General features: G+C 43.0%; 2 protein-coding genes and 1 long non-coding RNA gene across 9 annotated transcripts; 2 read left to right on the plus strand and 1 right to left on the minus strand.

Moving 5' to 3' along the window:
• Window positions 1-419: 419 nt before the first annotated feature.
• Window positions 420-7,106, plus strand: HYKK (hydroxylysine kinase; the record flags this gene model as incomplete). Of its 3 annotated transcripts, none has more annotated exons than XM_080551381.1 (5): window positions 420-1,193; window positions 2,073-2,425; window positions 3,105-3,259; window positions 5,775-5,958; window positions 6,643-7,106. In XM_080551381.1, exons 2-5 carry the CDS (start codon window positions 2,080-2,082, stop codon window positions 7,104-7,106), a joined length of 1,149 nt encoding a protein of 382 aa, XP_080407507.1. In that variant the 5' UTR covers window positions 420-1,193; window positions 2,073-2,079. The 3 variants fall into 3 exon arrangements, with proteins under 3 accessions (XP_080407507.1, XP_080407505.1, XP_080407506.1); XM_080551379.1 differs by lacking the exon at window positions 420-1,193 and adding an exon at window positions 1,289-1,568; XM_080551380.1 differs by lacking the exon at window positions 420-1,193 and adding an exon at window positions 1,589-1,895.
• Window positions 7,107-7,165: 59 nt separating this feature from the next.
• Window positions 7,166-12,776, plus strand: PSMA4 (proteasome 20S subunit alpha 4). 5 transcript variants are annotated; one of them, XM_080551389.1, is made up of 9 exons: window positions 7,166-7,435; window positions 7,686-7,726; window positions 7,822-7,864; window positions 8,668-8,830; window positions 10,160-10,237; window positions 10,442-10,530; window positions 11,400-11,530; window positions 11,766-11,889; window positions 12,372-12,776. In XM_080551389.1, exons 1-9 carry the CDS (start codon window positions 7,303-7,305, stop codon window positions 12,524-12,526), a joined length of 957 nt encoding a protein of 318 aa, XP_080407515.1. In that variant the 5' UTR covers window positions 7,166-7,302; the 3' UTR covers window positions 12,527-12,776. The 5 variants fall into 5 exon arrangements, with proteins under 5 accessions (XP_080407515.1, XP_080407516.1, XP_080407517.1 ...); XM_080551390.1 differs by having other exon boundaries at window positions 7,166-7,417; XM_080551391.1 differs by having other exon boundaries at window positions 7,166-7,336.
• A 2,531-nt stretch (window positions 12,777-15,307) lies between these two features.
• Window positions 15,308-18,660, minus strand: LOC308176123. Its single transcript, XR_013938088.1, has 2 exons — window positions 18,507-18,660; window positions 15,308-18,049 (listed from the first exon to the last, which is right to left on the minus strand). It is a non-coding gene; the product is annotated as an uncharacterized lncRNA (long non-coding RNA).
• Between the last annotated feature and the right edge of the window lie 145 nt (window positions 18,661-18,805).

Here is an 18,805-nt window from a genome sequence, read left to right on the forward strand (position 1 = left end):
TCAGAAGAGGCAATTAAACTGGCATCCAGTGCAGATGGTCAATTAAAATTTTATTTTTCTTACAGATAATGGTAGGAGAGGCTGAAGTACAGCTTTAGCCCTGGGGGTTGCCTTAGGAATGCAGCATGCTTTCCACCAGAGTACCAGGCAGGCAAGAAGCGTGCATAACTGTCTTAAATGTTGGCCCTGCTGTCTGGAAACTAAGGCAGGACTAACTGTAAAATGCGTTGTAGTTACTGTTTACAGAGAGAGCGAGTACCTTCTGATTTTTTAGTAACCTGATAGGCACCTTAGTCACAAGCATAGCAAGAATGCTTTCCTGTTATCTCTCAGTTTCCCGTCAGTGAGCTAAACCTTCTGTCTCAGAAATTGAGAGAGACCCTTCAGTCTTTTCTAGAGCACCTCTATTTTTGAAAAGCTCATTTGTGATTTCATGGGGCTGGGAGGAAAGGGGAAGGAAAATGAGGTGGGTTTAAAGAAGGGGTTGGTCAATCCCTTTGTGTAGAAATATTTGCTCTAAAATGGGGTGGGGGAAAAAAAGAAAGGACCTTGTCTTTGTTACTTGGAAGAAGTTTCTGTCATCTGAATTCCCAACTGCATTAAAATATTCTCAATTTTATTTAATGTTATTCATAACGTTGAACTATTGAGACAGGCTTTTTAAATTGATCTACTTAAAAACGTTAGGATGTTGGCCTTTCTAAATCCAGTTTTTCCTCAGATTCCCTGTGCTGTGATTGTTGAACCTCAACTGTTGTGGATTACTCCATTTTTGTCATGAGGGATTTCAGAAGAGGATTCTATACTGAAGACGTGTATGTGTGGGGAAAGTGAGCTTTGTCAGCAGGAACAAAGTCTTAAAATTCTGAGACCACTCAAGTGTTGCCAGCCTGAATTCTGGTACAGTCCAAAGGACAGAGTTGGCTGATGCATCAAGTTTGTTTTAGGTAAATGATTATAGGTCAAAACAAGAGTTTTCCAAATCTTGTATACTCCTAAAATGATTTAAACACAAACGTAGACCTGTTTCTGGGGCTAGCAGGGGAACGTTTGGACAACGTTTGCAGTTTCTGACAGGAAGCTGCAGATTTCTATGCTGCCAGAGAGCAACCCCAGGAGCCGAGCGGCGTACGGCCTAGTGCCTCGGACCCGTCCTCGCTGAGGGCTCAGCCGCGACCTGTTGTGCAGCAGCGGTGCGGCCTGAGGCCCGCCTCGCCGTGCGAGGGGCCCGCGGGGCCTCCCCCGCCCCGCAGCCCGTGAGGCGCGGCCCACGCCCGGCGGCTCGGGCGCAGGCGCGGGGTCGGCGGCGCCTCCCTGCCCGGCCGGGCCGCGCTGCCCGGGGGCGCTGGCGCGGCTGCGGGCGGCCCCGCGGGGAGGGGAGCGGGAGTGCCGCCAGGGGCCGGGTCTGCGGCGCTCGGCCGCCCTCCTGGTCCTGCCGCTCCCAGGGCTGCCGGGGCAGGCCAGAGGTCCGGGCAGAGCCCCCCGCCGTCTGCTCGCTTCGCGGAGCGGAGGCTGAGGCTCGGCGCTGCCAGCAGCCGGGCAGGCGCCGAGAGCTGCGGCTGGAGCGGGTGAGACGCAGCCGGCATCCGCGGTCTGTTCTGCGCCCCTGGGCGCTGGAGCTGGTCGTGGCTGGGCTGAGCGAGCAGGCCTGCTCTGACGCGAAGTATCCACAAAAGTCTTTCTTACCTTTTGCGGCTGTGAATTGAGAGCTTTCTGGTTAGGAAATCAGTAACTCCGTTCCTTAGGAAATCACGCCTGGTTAGCAGTGTGCCGGGTTAGGCTGTTACTGGAAAGCAGCTGATAAAAGTGCTGATCGTTAATAATTTTGTTCCGTCCGCTTGTTGAGAACAGATTGGGTGCAGCTCACTTAGAAGGCTTACTTCTGGGGGCAACAGGTAAAGCAGTTGGCAAGGAGCTGTGATATAAGAAACGTGGACTTGCTTAGCGTGTTAGGTTTTTTTCCTTGTTTAACACACTCTTCTCCCATATCTGAACGCAGTTTGTTGCATTAACCACTGCTTCCGATGTCAGAATACAGATTGTGTGTTCCAGCATCTCTTTTTTTTTCCTAGAGACACGATGTCTTCTGGAAGCGACTGCCAACCACAGACATTGAGCAAACCAACATTTGGTGAAAAGGAAGCGACAGAATTGGTTGACAGGGTGTTTGGATTAAAGGTGTCCTGGATCAGGCCTCTCCCCAGCTATGATGATCAGAATTTCCATGTGCGTGTCTCAAGAAGCAAAGGTGAGGCTGAAGGTGCAGATGAATATGTCCTCAAAATCACCAATTCGGAAGACAGCCAGGAGCCTGATCTCATTGAAGCACAGACACAGGCCATGGTATTTCTCAGTGCTGAAGGCTTTCCTTCAGCTACACCTTACCTTACAAAAGATGGTAACATCATGTCTCTGGAGCCAAGAGGTGAGCAATTGCAAGGACCTTCACTGCCCTACTATCACCCTTAACTCAGTGGTAACTTTCTCTGTGATGCGCTTGTTGCAACACAACAGAGGGTTTGGATCAGTGATAGTCAGCCCGCATTCTGCTCTGTTGCACTGATGCGAATGTGGAGTAATCTTGGATGATTACTTGCTCATACGTGAGCGAGCCAGAGCAAGTTGCAAGAGAGCCTGTGGTTTTCACCAGGCACTCCGTGCTCAGCTTCCACCTGTAGGGGTTCCTGTGCCTGCAGTAGTGGTCTGGTACTTTCTCAAGCCTGTAGATCCTGATCCGTCTTGCACCTCACCTGTAGCTTTTGAACAAGAACTTCCCTGATGAAATATCTACTTTGGGGTGCAGGAATATCATGGTGAGAACATCGGGGTCAAGCTGCCTGTTTAATTCAGAGTGGTAAATATAGAAAAACATATAGAGACACTGGAGAACCTTGACCAGAGTAAGAGCAGCACTACTGATAAGGTTTGTGCAGTGCTGCAAGTGTCTGTAGGTGTGGGCTTGAGGTATGGCGCAAGATCTTTGAACGAAATCTGTTTTTTCAGCTACATCTGACTTCTGCTCCAGGAGAAGCCATTTTGCCTCTTGTGTTAACTAACACTCAATAGCATGTATTGAAGTGAGTGTATTTCTGTTTGCTTGTTAGGTAGTGGACCTGACAACAAGAAGTACATGGTCAGACTACTGACTTACCTGCCAGGTACACCAGTAGCAAAAGTTGCTGCAAAACTTGCTACAAATCCCCAGATTTTCTATGAGATTGGTAAGCTAGCTGCCAGTTTGGATAAAGCTCTCTCAGAGGTGAGTTTTTGTTGCTCTGGCTTGACAAACTTCATTTTCAATTGATTTTTTCCTATCTGTTTCTTCTTGTGTTTGCTGTCAACTTTCCTGACCTGTAAAATTGAAGTTGGTGAATGCAGACTTGCATTCAACTTCCAGGTGCCAGCCCCCATGCTCTAACTGGGGAAGCTGGCTGTTACTAAAGCATTTCCCCAGGTAACACGACCAGCCAGTGCTTATGACAGAGTCTTGGTGATCCTTTTGCAATGCATTTTTGTACCTTGAACAGGGACGTAAGGTTTTATTTTTATTTATTCAAAATTCACCTGTCAGGTATTTCAAGTCTGGCAAATAAGGAGACTGAATCCTAGGCTGCCTGAACTAAAGCATGTACAGCTTGTTTTGAAGCATTTTTGTAAAATGCATATGTCAAGCACAACTGGGTAATCTTTTAATTTGAATTCATTTTGACTTGCTCTCTTTCTGCTGGCCATTAGAACTGTGGCCAGTTATTGCAGTGGTAGCAGTTGGTTCCTTTTTTATAATGCCACTTGTGCTAGTGAAGAGAGATTTGGGACACTTCTCTCAGTTCCTCTGCTTCCAGTCAATCTTAATGCATAGTAAGTTCTTTCTTTACTCGGTAACTATGCAGAATAATAAAGCTGATAAATCATCCAGTGATTGTTTGATACATAAAAGAACTCTTGAATTATTTATTGCCTTTCATTAACCTTTCCTTCTCATGTTCTGGCTACCGGCTTCAGACAATTATGAAATGTGAATTGCTAGCTTTACCAACCGCATTCCTAAGTTACAACAGCATTTTTCCATTGGGAAAGATAATTTACTGTTGGCTTTTAATAGTCTGCTCTTGCTCTTATGATTAAAATTTTTTATATAGACGAGCTAGTCTCAAAAAATGTCTGTGACTTCTCCTGCCCAGTAGGAAACAGTAGATGTGAGTGCAAATTTTGAAGGGAAATGCTCTTCATGCCCGTAACATAAGAATTATTATTTACCAAGTTTTGTCATTTAAAAGAAAGAAAATTGCAATTGTTAATGTCAAAACTCCCAGATATCACTGATACCAAAAGTAATACCTAAGATACTCTAGGTTTTGATGACAGATCAGAACGTACAGCCTTTTCTATCCAGTTAATTGCTTGGTCAGTTTGATAGCAAAGGAATGTGCCATGCTTTGTTTTGTGCACAAAATAATAATTCCACCTTCTCTTGTTGGTGTCTTCTTTTGCCTGGATGCGTCTCTCATTTTCTAAGTGGAAAGAAGTGGCTGTTAATGGCTTCACAGTGATGAGGGCTCATGAGATTAAGATCTCTGCCTTTTTATTACCTTTCATGCATCTGGTATCTCACAGTTTGCTGGAATACCTGACTTGTGCTGGGGAAATTGCAGTGGTTGCTCACCAGATGGCACCAGAAAGCACCAGGGTGGTGCTTTCTATAGCGTTAGGGACCCTCTGTGGTGATTTGTGTTTTAGGCTTGGTATTGCTCCATAAATTTTCATATGATTCTAGTTTTAACTATCATTTAGCTATCTTTAAGTAATAGCCTTAATTCTAAGCGTTAATTTCTTTTTAAGAGGAAGGCAGCAGCTGTAACGGGAAGTGTTTATATGTGCCCTGTGCAGTGGCAGAATCTGGCTCGCAGGTCACCTTAATGAGCGTTAGAGGGTTCAAGGATAAGAGTGGTGTACAGTGAGAGAGATGCTTTTCCTCCCAAAACGTCACTTTCCAAACCACCTTTTTTACTTCTAGTGAGAGAGAGAGAGATCCTGTTTGTTTAAAATATTTAGGATACCTGGATGCATGAAGGCAAAGTCATACACAGCTGATTTGGCTGAACTTCCTTTCCAAACAAGTAAAGTGAGATGCGCATAGCCTACTGCATGTGGGTCAGTTCGCTGGGGTCTTTGTGTACTGCTGGGACGTTTGGATCCTGTAGATGTTTTCATAAGAATAAAATTGTCCAGCAGCTCTGTAAAGTACTTCTGTCTTTGGGATTTATCATGTGCCAGTGGATTCTAAGGCTCAACCCCAGAAGCTGCCACCTTTAAGTGCACAGAGTGCGTCTGTGTAACTGTTTCTGACACGCTGGCGCGGTTTCTGTTTCTAACGCTTCGGCAGCTTTTTGTAGTGCCAGCTCAGCTGCTCAATCCAAGCTCTGCCTGTGTGTGGCTCCAGCCTTGGCAAGGCCTCAGAACTGCTAGAAAGTCAGTATCACTTGCAGAAACATTGCGGAAAGCATCAATTTTAAATTAGTTCAGCGGCAAAGGACTTAAGATAACTTCTGTACCTAAAGAATAGGGGGAAAAAATAATCATGTTTTGTGTAGATATTAAGATGCTTGCCTGAAATAATCTTTCAGATTATTCTTTTGCTGGTTGATATAAATGGTCAATGGTGTGCTTTTCAGCGAGTCTTGTTTGGAACCTGTTAAAGGGGCTTTGAATCAAGGCATTTAATCACAGGAACAGGTTTTTAATTATGGCCTATTTTCTCTTGTGCTTTTTAAAAGAAATTCCATCATCCATCAGTAAAAAGTCTGCATCGAGGCCAGTTCATTTGGAACCTGGCAAACGTCCCTCTTCTAGATCGGTACATTTATGCCCTGGGCCAGAACCAATATCGCGAAGTTGTGGAACAAGTTATTGAGCAATTTAAAGAGAAAATCATACCCAAACTAAGCAGTTTTCGAGCCTGTGAGTATTTTATTCTCAACAAATTGTGTTGAACTGAGACACAGGTTTCTTACAGGAGATTGGGTTCATGGGAAAGGAAAAAAAAGGCAAACGAAGCCTCCTTTATCCATAGCACACATGGAAATAATGTGCTGAATTCTGCACTGCTGCTGCTGGCAGTGCAGAACTTGCTGGGGGAACGTGCTGTGCAGTACTGGTAAAGTCAGGTTCAGTTCTTCACCTTTCTGCTGAGGTTGTTTCCAGTTAAGGTGATGACTTTCATGCTGTTTCATCAGCTTAAGAATATATGGAGTACACTACCTCCTTTCATAAAGGTCTAAATAAATATTTAATATTTTTTTAAATTCAACTCACAATGATATTGTGATAACTTGACAATTTGTTGATTTGAAAACTCTGCTATTCTAGCATATCACAGGTGTTACCAGAGCAGAATCAGATCTTGTACCTCTCACTTGCTGTCTGGCCACCAGTTAGTGGAATTTCTAGGACCCTCGTATTTTCTAGGGAGCAGCAAGGCTGTTAAAGGCAGCATTTGATGCAGGGGCAAACTAGTCTGGTTTTGTAGCTGAGTGTTAATTGCAGCCTCTGTGCATCTTTTAATAGCTGTTGCTTTGAGAAACCGGAAAAAAAAAATCTGCTGATTAATAATTATTTAATACTATTTGTTTCTTCTGTGTTTAGGTATCAATCACGGAGATCTCAATGACCATAATATTCTGGTGGACTCCACCTCTCCTTCCTTGGGGGCTCCTCAGTACAGAGTGTCCGGCATCCTGGACTTTAGTGACATGAGCTACGGCTACTACGTGTTTGAGGTGGCGATAGCCATCATGTACATGATGATCGAGAGCGCGGACCCGCTGCGGGTCGGGGGCCACGTCCTGGCCGGCTTTGAGCGCGTCCTGCCGCTGACGGAGGAGGAGCGGGGCGCCCTCTTCCTCCTGGTGTGCGGCAGGTTCGCGCAGTCCCTCGTCATCGCGGCCCACACGGCCCTGGCCTACCCGGAGAACCGGGACTACCTGCTGGTCACGGCGCGCACCGGCTGGAGGCACCTCACGCGGATGGCCGAGGCGGGGCAGGCCGCCGTGGAGCAGCTCTGGTTTGACACTGCCCGCGCCTACGGGCCCCGCGGGGCCGCCGACTGAGGCGGGGGCTGCCTTTACGCCCCCGCACGGCGCCCCCGGCCCCGCAATGAAGGTGCGCGGCCGCTGGCGGAGCCGCGAGCTGACGGCGGGGGCCGCGCTGGGGGCGGGGGCCGTCAGGCGGTGCGCGGGCGGCCGTTACGGCCCCTCGGGGCGGGCACGCGCGAGCCCCGCCCTCGGGCGGGCGGCGGCACCGCGCATGCGCGGCGGCCATTTCCGACGCAGCGGTGAAGGTGCGGGAGCGGCCGTCGTGCCCGGGCCTTCCCCGCCGGCAGGGCCCCGCCACCCCCCCGGGCCCGCCCGGTCGGCCCGCAGTGAGTGCGGGGGGCGCCGTGACGGGGCGGCCCTGCGGGGCGGGCCCTGCGCCGGGCGGGGAGACCGCGGGGCCTTCGTCCTCCGGCGGGGCGGCGGCGATGACTCCGCACTGCGGGCGGGAGGGGAGGGCAGGGCGCGGCGGGCCGGGAAAGGGACCGGGGCCGGGACCGGGATCGGGGCTGGGACAGGGACAGGGACAGGGGCTGGGCCGGGTGCCGCTGTCCCGCCTCGGGGTGACGCTCCCGCGCCTTGCCGTTTGCCTTGCAGGCCCGCTCGCCGCCTGCCCGCAGCGCCGCGCCGGCACCATGGTGAGTGGCGGCCCGGCGGGCCCCGCGCGGCGCCGCGTCCCCTCGGCGCGGCCTGGCCAAGCGGGTGGGTGACGGGCTGTTGTTGCTTTTTGCAGTCTCGAAGATACGACTCCCGAACTACCATATTCTCTCCAGAAGGTACTCTTTAACCCCGCGTTGTCCAATAAGCTCTGAATGTTTTAACCCGCTTTTCAGAACCAAGCATCACACAGATAAGCGTCGTTTCCCCAAAGGCCGGTCGCTGCTCGCAGCGCGTTTCCGCCCACACGTGAGTTGCAGAAATCGTATTTACCTGCCCGGAGTAGTGCCCGATTCTGTACGGACTCCAGAGGTCAAAAGTGGAGGCTTTAAATTCTTTTCTGTTCTAATTCAAGCAGTAATGTGCGTACGTTTCCACCAAATTCCACTGTTGCATTTTTTAAATAATTCAAATAAATCTTTACTGTTCATCTTTTGTTTGAGCGTGGATGGGTTTTGTTACAGCTTTGCCCCCTAGCCCCTAGAACACGCATAGCATCCTGCTGGTCTGATCGTATCTCCCTATTATTCATGTACGTGCTGAAGCAAGCACTTGCAAATCATTTTTTTCCATGTATTGTAGAAGTGATTGATACGAAATCTGGTATTTTTTTTTTCAGTTAAAACTCATTTTGTCTTGTTCTACTGTTTCAGAGTTCTTTATTTTTTTCTGCTTAGTAAATTTTTTTTTCCACACTGACTCTGCCCAAGATTGCCTTATCAGATTTGTGGATTTCTCTTTTCTGACTCCTTCCTGTATTTTAAAAAAATTAATCTGCTAGTGACTGGTGATAGACTGAAGAACTAATCCTAAGTTGCACACCAAGCATCTGTCATAGTCTTGCAAATTTAAGTCACTTTTTTGCATATTTGGTCTCATTTAGTGCTACTTTATGGCTGTTATAATTTAAATTGTTTCCTAGGTCGATTGTATCAGGTCGAGTATGCGATGGAAGCAATCGGACATGCGGGTACTTGCTTGGGGATTCTAGCAAACGATGGCGTTCTGCTAGCTGCAGAGAGACGCAACATTCACAAGCTTCTTGATGAAGTTTTTTTTTCAGAGAAAATATACAAACTTAATGAGTAAGTTGAAATGATGACCAGATGTTCACTGATGTTACCACTAACTATTCAGACATTTTAGCATTGAGCCTGGATTTATTTGAAATGTTTGTATTTGTTTTGTTCAGTGCTACAGGTGCGTATGACTACTTTGTCGTTATTGCCTTCAGCGATTGTTCTAAAGAAGCATCGTGTTTTTATCTCTAAAGAGAATTTTCCAGGTGGAATAGCCTGTTTCTTGTTACTTACCCATACACCATAATGTTGTTACATCACTCTTAAACTGGGAGTTCTCAGGTTACAAAATACCAAGGGGTGGATGGGTAATAGATAATCCACAAATGACTGTGCTGCGTCAGCTCAGCATCCTCTTTTAAGTCTTTTTTCCCCTTGTGTTATTCAAAGATAGTAAGACAAATCAGGTAAAACACACCTTAGCTTTCTTTGCCGCAGCTGTAGCAGAGATGATGTATGTCACTATCGTGACCTTTTAGCTCTATAAAAGTTAAACCTGTTGTGGAGCTTCAGCCTTATTGTAAGGTGCATATGAAACACAAACAGGTTTTCATCTGTCGTTTCCCATTCTGAATTATTTTGAAAGCAGATGGAACTGTAGGAAGTACTGGATTTCTGAGGAGGTGGTACAGTAAGTGCAGTGGAGTGGTTGCCTAGGCCGGCTCTTCTGTCTTCTGAAAAGTTCTTAATTTTGCTAAGAAGAATGTGGATTATTGTCTGGTGGTGAAAATTCTACAGCAGTATCAGATTTGGCAAAAAAAATTAAAACAATTAAGAATTAGATAAAAGGTGTTCGATTAAGAAACAGTCAAGGATGCAAACTATATGTTGCTGAAAAATGAAGATTAATTTTCAGCTAAAGCAGTTAATGATGATTTTTGTAATCATCAATATCTCTAATTCACATTTATATGAATGCAATGTGTGATTGGTCAATCTCGCTGAAGGCTGTCAGAGAAGCTGTATGGCTCCTTTAGTATTTTGGCATGCTGTCTGTGTCAGGTGGTGCCCAGAATAGATACTTTCATGTAGCTAGTGGCTCTTGTGAAAATCCTTAGGATCTTGTCAACATCGTTGATCATCTTTGGCATAGTCCTCAGAACCGTATGAGTAGCTGACCTGCTTGCTTTCTGCTGTCCACCTCTGCTCCTGCCAAAACAGTTATACTTTCAACGTACTCTAAATGCAGGAGCTCAGCAATCTGTCGCATGTGGCAGCTGTGTAGTTTTGATCAGAGAAGCCCAACAGCAGGTAATCTGCTTGAACTACTACGTGAAGATGGGTATTTCTTGGAGACTGATAGGAATCCAGTTCATTCGTGTGCTTCTCTTGCAGGGATATGGCTTGCAGTGTTGCAGGAATAACTTCCGATGCCAACGTTCTGACAAATGAACTGAGACTGATTGCCCAGAGGTAGGTTTGCCGACAGTTTTTACTTGCCTGCGATGCCAGGTTCAGTTCTGTCTATTGTATTAAAGCAAAATGAACACGCACTCAGATTGTTTGAAATAGAACAGCTAGATCGGAGAGGCTTTAACTTAGGAGCTTGCTCTTTTGTTAAATGTACCAGGATACTGTCAACAAAATTTTTGAGAACTCTTTTGTCTTTGATACTAGGTATTTGTTACAGTATCAGGAGCCCATTCCTTGTGAGCAGCTGGTAACCGCGCTGTGTGATATCAAGCAGGCCTATACCCAGTTTGGAGGTAAGGAGGTGTGAGGAACCATAGTGCTTTTAAATGTCTAAAGAAAGATTCTGTTATGTAATTTGAAGCAACTGAGTCTTTGGACAGTTCTACTGAATTCTTCTGTAACAAGTTAAAGTGAGAAGAACTGTAGCCAAATTTAGGAGGGGAACAGGCAGTCATAATTAGTAACAAACTTGATTTGCTATTGAAGATGCTGCTTTTTAGTCACTGAGAAACTGATGGCTGAGGTTCAGGCCCAGTGCTTTGAGTGCTCTTGAGTTTAGTGAACGCCTTCCAAAAGACCAACAGAAAATTGTTCGCTGTGTAGCCTTTTAAAAGTTTTGGTCTCTCCATTGTAATGAATAGCAAATGTGTTTTTTTCTGCTACATGTAGCAGGGTATTAATATTGTAAAACTTTAATAAAAAAAAGTATTTTGGTATATTGAGGAACATGTTAGAAAATGGCACTGTAAGGAGTGTTCCTTAGAATGTGAACTGACTGTTCTGGTGTGTTATTTATATGAAGTGTGGAAGAATGACCTTTAATGTATTTGCCTTTTGACTCTTATAAGTTAAATGCTTTAACAACTAAGCTACGTACTTTAAATGCTGAATTTTGAGTTAAAGTTCAGAGATGATAAATTCCAATTTGTGGAGATGGAGATGAGCTGCTTATTGGGGTTAAATGAAATAAACCTCTGCTATCCCCTCCCCCCCTTCACTTAGGAAGAAATAATGCTGTAGTGCTTATCTCAAGTAACAGAAGTGCAGAACAGTCTGTTAAATCCTAGTTCACAGGAAAGGGTTTGAAAAAGGAAATCAAAGAAAATAATTGTGACCAATCTTGTTACTAAATTTAGGTTACTAATGGCCTTCTTTCCAACAGGAAAACGTCCTTTTGGTGTTTCATTGCTGTACATTGGCTGGGATAAGCATTATGGATTTCAGCTGTATCAAAGTGATCCTAGTGGAAATTATGGAGGATGGAAAGCCACATGCATTGGGAATAATAGTGCTGTAAGTTCTGTGTTTGAAGTTCTGTGTTTTTCCCCTCCCCAAAAGTAATGAAAAAGTAATGAAAACAAAAGCACATAAATTGCATTGTACTAATTAAACTGAATTGTTGATTATGAGTACAGAGCAGAAATGGATAACTGTACAAACACAATTACTTATGTTTTGATATTATCTGGCAAAAAACTTTTTGGTTGATTGCCCAGTGATACCACTTTAATTTCTGTGGAATTTATAGGCGGCTGTGTCAATGCTAAAACAAGACTACAAAGAAGGGGAAATGACCTTAAAGACTGCGCTTGCGTTAGCCATTAAGGTTCTAAACAAGACCATGGATGTTAGCAAACTCTCTGCAGAGAAAGGTAAGCAGTTCTCCAATATGAGATAACACTCTTTCCTTTAAAAAAAAAAAAAAAAAGTTGTGAATTCCTATATTCCACGTACGGCTTACTGGATTTTTATTGCTCACGTAAAAAATCTTTGACAATGTAGCAGCAATCCTTGTTAACTTTGCTGAGAGACCTACCTATGACTTGGTTGAGGATGATCCACTGTGGTCAGCTCCAGGGGCTAGACCACAGTTTAGGGACTGTAACTAGGCCACATGGATGCAGTAGCAGAAGTGGCTACGTGTCTGGTGGAAGAATCACTGGAGAGGTATTGGGTGTGCTGCTGCGGAAGAGGACTGCTGCCATCTGGCTCGGCATCCAGGCTTTGTTGATTAGGGGGAGGCAGGACAAGAACCTCCTGCTTTGCTGCCAGTTGTAACAAATCTTAACCCGTCTAATGATTGCTCTTTCAAAAGGACAAAATGTAATGCCGCTGTCTGTTCCATATGTTTCAGTTGAAATTGCAACACTGACCAGAGAGAACGGAAAGACAGTAATAAGGGTTCTGAAGCAGAAGGAGGTGGAGCAGTTGATAAAACAACATGAGGAGGAGGAAGCAAAAGCTGAACGTGAAAAGAAGGAAAAAGAACAAAAAGAGAAAGATAAATAGAATATGAAATCAAATATCCTGTAGATAATACAGGACCTGCTTCAGTAAAAGATAATCTGGATTTCTGTTTTGTAGCAGCCTACAAATACGCCATGTGGGACCCAGAATTACTTTTGCTGAACCAGGTCCTTAATCATCATTCAGATAATTAGTTTTCCGCTCCTTATATTGACCAATAATTGCTTTAATTCTTGAACACTCTTTCTTTCATCTTCTATTTTTTATTATGGAATAAAATTTAAGAAGAATAGTGATGAGTGTCTTTATTTCCTCAGTAATGCCTGGTTATGCACAATCTTGAGGGAGTTAATCGCTTTAAACCATTAAAGGTATATGCTAGTTGGTAAAGAACAAATATGGTGTTAGAATTGTTAGACTTTTGTGTGTGTGCGTGTGGGGGGGTCTTTTAAAGTAGTGAAAGGGGCTCCTAAGTTTGGAAAATCATTCGTGATCACTTCACAAATACTGAAATAAAGTGTGCTGGCATGCCAAGTTTTAATTTTGGCCTATTTTGTTCTATAACAGGCTGTGTCAAACTGATGGTCTTGCAAGCAGTAGTATTTTAAACATGCCCTGTAGCAAATGTGTTCAGTTTAGCATAACCTTTCATGAGTGCATGTGTTTTCTACAAAATTAATCATATAACACTAGTTATAGTCACACAAACTAGAAAGACACTTTACAAAGGCCACGGGAAAATGATAAGCTAACTTGTCTAAATACAAATAGTTAAATAATTGTGTGCAATTTTTAGGCCACGTTGACTATTTTACATTTTATCCTGAAAAGAAATATACATGTTTTATATTTAGCTTAGTGTTGCTGATACTTCCCCAAAGAATTCAGTTCCCTTCTGTCTGACAACAGTCTAGAAAACTAACCAGTTAACCACTTGAGAAATCATAATATATGTACATGAATTAAAAATCAGAATAACTTTTGTTGAGATTATTATTTTGCATTCAGAATAGGGACAAAGATTTCTGCTAGTTCTGAAAATGATTGGGAATTTATAGAGGAAATGTAAACAAGTTAGGGAAAATTGTTTTACATCCTTTCAGTTGTAAAAAGCAAGATGAAAAGCCCACTCAATTGACCCGTTCTTAACTGAGAGGCCTTACCTGCTGTTCTTCAAACTGCGCTACTGCTGATTCAGCCTCTGTGACTGACCCGGATTGATTGTGGGTGTGTGCATGCGCGCGTGATATCCGATGTTCATAGGATTTAATATGACCATTTAAAGAAAGTGAGTGAATCCATACCTTATTTTTAACCTATCCCAGACGTTTTCACTGATAAAATGTACATTGTCAACAGGGCCAGAAATTACCCTTAGTTTCAACAAACCCATTTTTGAGCTCATTGCTGTAAGGCTTGGTGTTGAGTACAGAGGAGGGAATCTGGCTTGAGGTGTCTGTGCTACAGCTTGCATAGATGTACCGCGCTCACTTCAGCAACCTCTGTACGGGCAGCGGTGTGGAGTGATGTGGGTTCTAAGCAGGCTGCAGCACTGTTGTTAATTTTGCAAGTCTCAGTGCAGGACAATTGCTTTAGTCTTTTATACTCAGTACTTTGTTAGTTTTCAAATTTTATAGCTAATAAAGGTTAGACTTTTTTTTGTACCTTGTGCAATATTAGATCTTTGCTTCCATATCATAACATAGGAATGATATGTAACAAGTTCTGAATAGTTGCAGACACCATCCATTGAGAAAGGTTTAATCTCCACTATACATGGAGATTACAATCTCCTTTATAGGACTGTATAAATACCTCAAGCTCAATTTTTATGTAGAAAATTTAGTGCCCAATCTTCTTGTGCTTTGATGCCATAAAAATGCAATATTTCAGCATCTTTTGCAGATTTCTAAATCACTGGGGATGGCTGTTACACAAGAGCTCAGAATATGCCCTAAAAGTAGCAATGCTGAAAGGGACCTTTTTCCACCTTGTCAAAGATCACTTGAAACAGAACGTGATAGACTCCAGCAATGCTTTCTGTCTTCTAGGAATCCATTAGAGCATTTAAGTCACGGTTCACCAATGTATATAAATCATGCAAGGTAATCTCACTGGTGTACTACAAGTATTACTAGATAGTTTAGGTTATAAATGTATTAAAATATTTTTTCTTAAGTTATACTATTTCTAACGAAAAGGGGAAAACAAATACATGTAGGTCTTTGTTTAAAGAACTGCCAATAGTATTTCTTTGCCAAACACTATATCATTTCCCGGTAAAGGGGAACTTTTTAGATACTGTATTAATCAAACATTGGAATGATTTAAATTTTCTCATCTCTACTCTGTTACGTGTAAGGAAACATGATAAGTTGTGTAGTTACATTGCATTTTAAAAGGTCTACATATTGAAAGGTTTTGTTTACTAAAAGTATTCGCAAATATTTAACAAGTGTAATCTTTGAACAGTAATAACCATTTTAATTTTAAAAGCTCCATCTCTACTGAGTGCTATTATTAGCTGATTGTGAGATGAGTCTCTACTGCCTTGGAATATGCAAGTAACTACAATATTTATAATAAGCTGTACGCTAGCTAACACCCATATCCAAAATATTCAGTAGCATTCTGCTAAACCTCATGTCTGATTCTTGTCTGCATTTGAACCTAGGACAGTAAGCAGATGCTGGAGATCTTCTGTTGAATTGAATCTTCCTGGGACATTCTGACACCTACTGCAAATTTCTTACCTGTTTTTCCTAGAAATAGAGCAGCCTTTGACTGCTCAGGCCTACTGTGTTGATTCTGGCTTTGTGTGTTAAAAAAAAAAAAAATCACCACTATCTGTGCCTTCTCTGGGAGTGGTTTGGGGATAAGCCGTAAGAACAGAAAAATGATTCTGGCGATACATTTCTTTGCTAATCAAAATGATCTTCCTGTTCTTTGTATTTATTTATTTATTGGGTGTATGTAGTGTTTATGTAGAGTTTACAGTGTATTACATAAGTATTTCAAATATTTAGCTATTGCTGTGGATTAAATGTTATTTTAACACCAGAACTTCACGTGGTGCTGTGGAAGGTGACAAATTTTTCAAATTAGGTAAAAGTATTTACTTGAAATTGTTTGCATAATATGATGTTAGTAAACTTAAGACTGGATAGTTTATATCTCACTTGAGTGCATGATAGAACTTGCTAGGACAGGTACTCACACATAGGTTGTCCTAATAAATTGTAATGTGTTTTGTTACTCTTAAGTAGTTTAATGCATAATGAAACTACTGCTTCTCTAGTAATACCTGTGCTGTCTCTTGCATTTGTCAGTGTTTAGAAAAAAAAAGTTAGCTTGTTTTCTAGATTAATGTATTCTGTTCAAATAAAGTCAATTCAACTTCTACGACTGCTTCTTATGAGTGATTTACTGTATTGTGCACTGAAAGAAGATTCCTTTAGATACACATCCCTATTCATCTGAATGTTTTTCTTGGCGTAGTTAAAAAAAACCCACACACATTAAGATGCTAAAGAACGTGTTAAATTTGACTGCTTCTTCTATTTTGTAATGGATTCTCAAGGTCATTATTCTTTCAGTTCATAATCTTAAAACTAGGGATAATACTTCTCTGCTGTGTGGTGAGAAAGAATATGCTAATTATTACAAAGCATTTAAATGTAATGCTTTTAGAGGCCACAGAGCTGTATGTGATATGTGATGCATGGATTATACATAGCTATGTATACACAAGACATCTAAGTCCAAGGAGTTAATACACTCGGGTACAGCAGAAAAGAGAGAAGTGTTGTAGTTTCAGACCAGATGAGGTTCTAGGACTTCTTTATATGTCTTTCATGTCCTTTAAAGAAAATTTTCCATTACAGTTTTTCTGTAGTAAAAGTTCTCCTTATTTTAAAGTTCTAAATGCAGTTATTTCTATTACAATAGGAAGAACTGCTAAAATAACTTCTCTGAAAGAACTGACGAGTACCCTTTGCTGGCTATATAGCTCTTGGCTTTCATCTGGAGAAAACTCAGCTTCATAGAAAATTTTTGAAATATTTCTGATTTCACAAAGAAAACTGAACAGCTTGCTATTTTTATCTGTGATTAATTCAGCATTCGGCTTTCCAGTTAAAGTACTCTTTGGTGCACAGTAAAAGCTGCCATCAGCCAATTTACTGGAGATTCACAGAACATGCTTCTGCGGGGACCTTCAGATGTCAGCTCCTACTGAGAAGGACCCTTTGAAAGATACCAGACATTACTCATGTAATTGTTTTGCTTTTCACTTAACACGATGCTCTCAGTATTAACATTTTGCTCCAAGTTCAAAGCAGAAGGAAAAAATTGGTTTCTTATTTATTACTACTCTTTTTCTATAACAGTAATAATGACATAATTAACATATGCCAGATGATGTTATATAAAATATTTAGCAAAACATTGGGCATGTAACCTAGACAGTTTAATCCTTTTTTATCTTAGAGCATCTGTTTTTTCTAGTTAGGACGCAGCTGCAAACAAATTCATGGTTATGTAATAAAACCAGTGTGCTATGTCCTGCATGTTTGAGTGGCAGCTATCTTTAGCACCGATAACTAAACGTCATGGCTCTGAAATGCATTTACTGCAATGCACAAATGCTGTTAATAGAAATAGGGATTTTACGTGATAACCTTACGGTAGGAACAGCAGGTGCAGTGCAGTGGTGGACCAGTTGCCATCCAATACTACAGATTTCCAATTTCTGTAGAAACAATGCCGAGTAATTTTGGAGTACTTGGAAAACATCAAAACTCCAGTGTAACACAAGAGAATAGAATGCTTGTGGCTTATTTTTCTTCTTTTCATTGCCTTTTTTATTTTTTTTTTTGTGCCACACTTTGGGCTAGAATATGTTTTTATTTATTGTAAAATCTTGGGTCGGCCACTGCATGCACACTGAGCATTTCAAAATAAGAGTCACACGCTGCATCCTTTAACACACGTTTTGATTGTGGAGGGCATGCAATATATAAATGGATTCTCGATATACGGCATGACCGTATTCACTGCAGAGCCTTCCAATCAATACAACATGCCACCAGAAGTGTGCTGGAAGAAACTGCTGCGTAAGCACCCGTTTTTCAGATGGCTTGTACCGCCTGCATTGTGCCTTGCACTGACACGCATAGCCTAAATATGGCTGCAGGACAATGAGACAATACAGAAAAAGATGACTTTAAAAATTAGGTGTGATTGAAATGCTGAAGTACTCCATTTTGGTTGATGAACAGATTCATAGTGTACAAAAATAGATAACTATTCTTCTATAAAATGAATACTTGATACAGAGAATTTTGATAATTGACAATGTGCTTAATGAAATTACTTCTTAGGATAATGTTCATTCTAGGAAGTCTAAAGTTGTAATAAATAATCCGAGTTGAACAAGGTCCATTTTTTCTGAGCAGTCTGCTCTCTAGCACTTCATGTAGCAGATGATGAGCACCGGGTACAGCCATTAGCCCATCTCTCCAAATCTTTTCTCTGTGTAAATGTAAAAATCTTCACGAACAGTGCCTTAAAAACAAAAAATGTATCGCTTAATGCCAGCTGCTTCCATTTTCTGTGGAAATGTGTAGACTGTACATTAACATCAGGATGATTTAGGAAAGATCACTCATATTTCACAGCTGGTGCTTTTAAAGGTGTCCTTCCTAACAGCTTTTATTTACCTGACATTGAAAAAAAGTTTGTGTTTGGAGCATCCATTATTTGTCGGATATCCATAACACACATGAAGAGGGGAATACCCTAGGTCTTTTTAGCTTGCATCAGGTTATCTATTTCTGATGACGACTGCTAAAACATTCCGATTTAGAAGCTTAGAAGAAGCTTCTAAGGTTTTTTGTATGGAACGGAGGTTAAAAAGTCGTTTGCTCCGGAATCTCTTTTCCCCTGAAATTCGGCCAAAAGCACCCCTCCCAGACGCCCACGTTACCAGAGTCGAGCTCTGCGCTGCCCCGGGTCGCTTTACCTTGGTTATTCACCGCTCGCAGCGCAGCTGCCGCTGCGGGACAGACGCAGCGACCGCGGCTCAGCCCCCAGGCCGGCGGGAGCCCCGCTGTGACCGCGGCAGCGGCCGGGAGGTGCCCGAGGTTCCCTCAGGGGCACCCGCCAACCCCCGCCTGCCGCGCACCGGCTCCCTCACGGGACACTTCTCCTCCCGGCAGCCCGGGGGGCTCCGAGCCCGCGTCTCCCGAGCCTGGGGCCACCTCGAGGCCGGGCCGCTGGGGGAAGGGGCCCAGGAGGGAGCCCGCTGGGGGTTCGTCCCGC

Source organism: Anser brachyrhynchus, assembly GCF_964034855.1.
Source record: "Anser brachyrhynchus genome assembly, chromosome: 11".
Taxonomy (NCBI): domain Eukaryota; kingdom Metazoa; phylum Chordata; class Aves; order Anseriformes; family Anatidae; genus Anser; species Anser brachyrhynchus.

Excerpts from the sequence above, each read along its gene's own strand:
- PSMA4 (XM_080551388.1), top strand. The coding sequence starts at position 7,517 with ATGACTCCGCACTGCGGGCGGGAGGGGAGGGCAGGGCGCGGCGGGCCG. Across the intron at positions 7,727-7,821 it reads AGCGCCGCGCCGGCACCATG|TCTCGAAGATACGACTCCCG; the intron begins GTGAGTGGCGGC and ends TGCTTTTTGCAG. Across the intron at positions 7,865-8,667 it reads TACCATATTCTCTCCAGAAG|GTCGATTGTATCAGGTCGAG; the intron begins GTACTCTTTAAC and ends ATTGTTTCCTAG.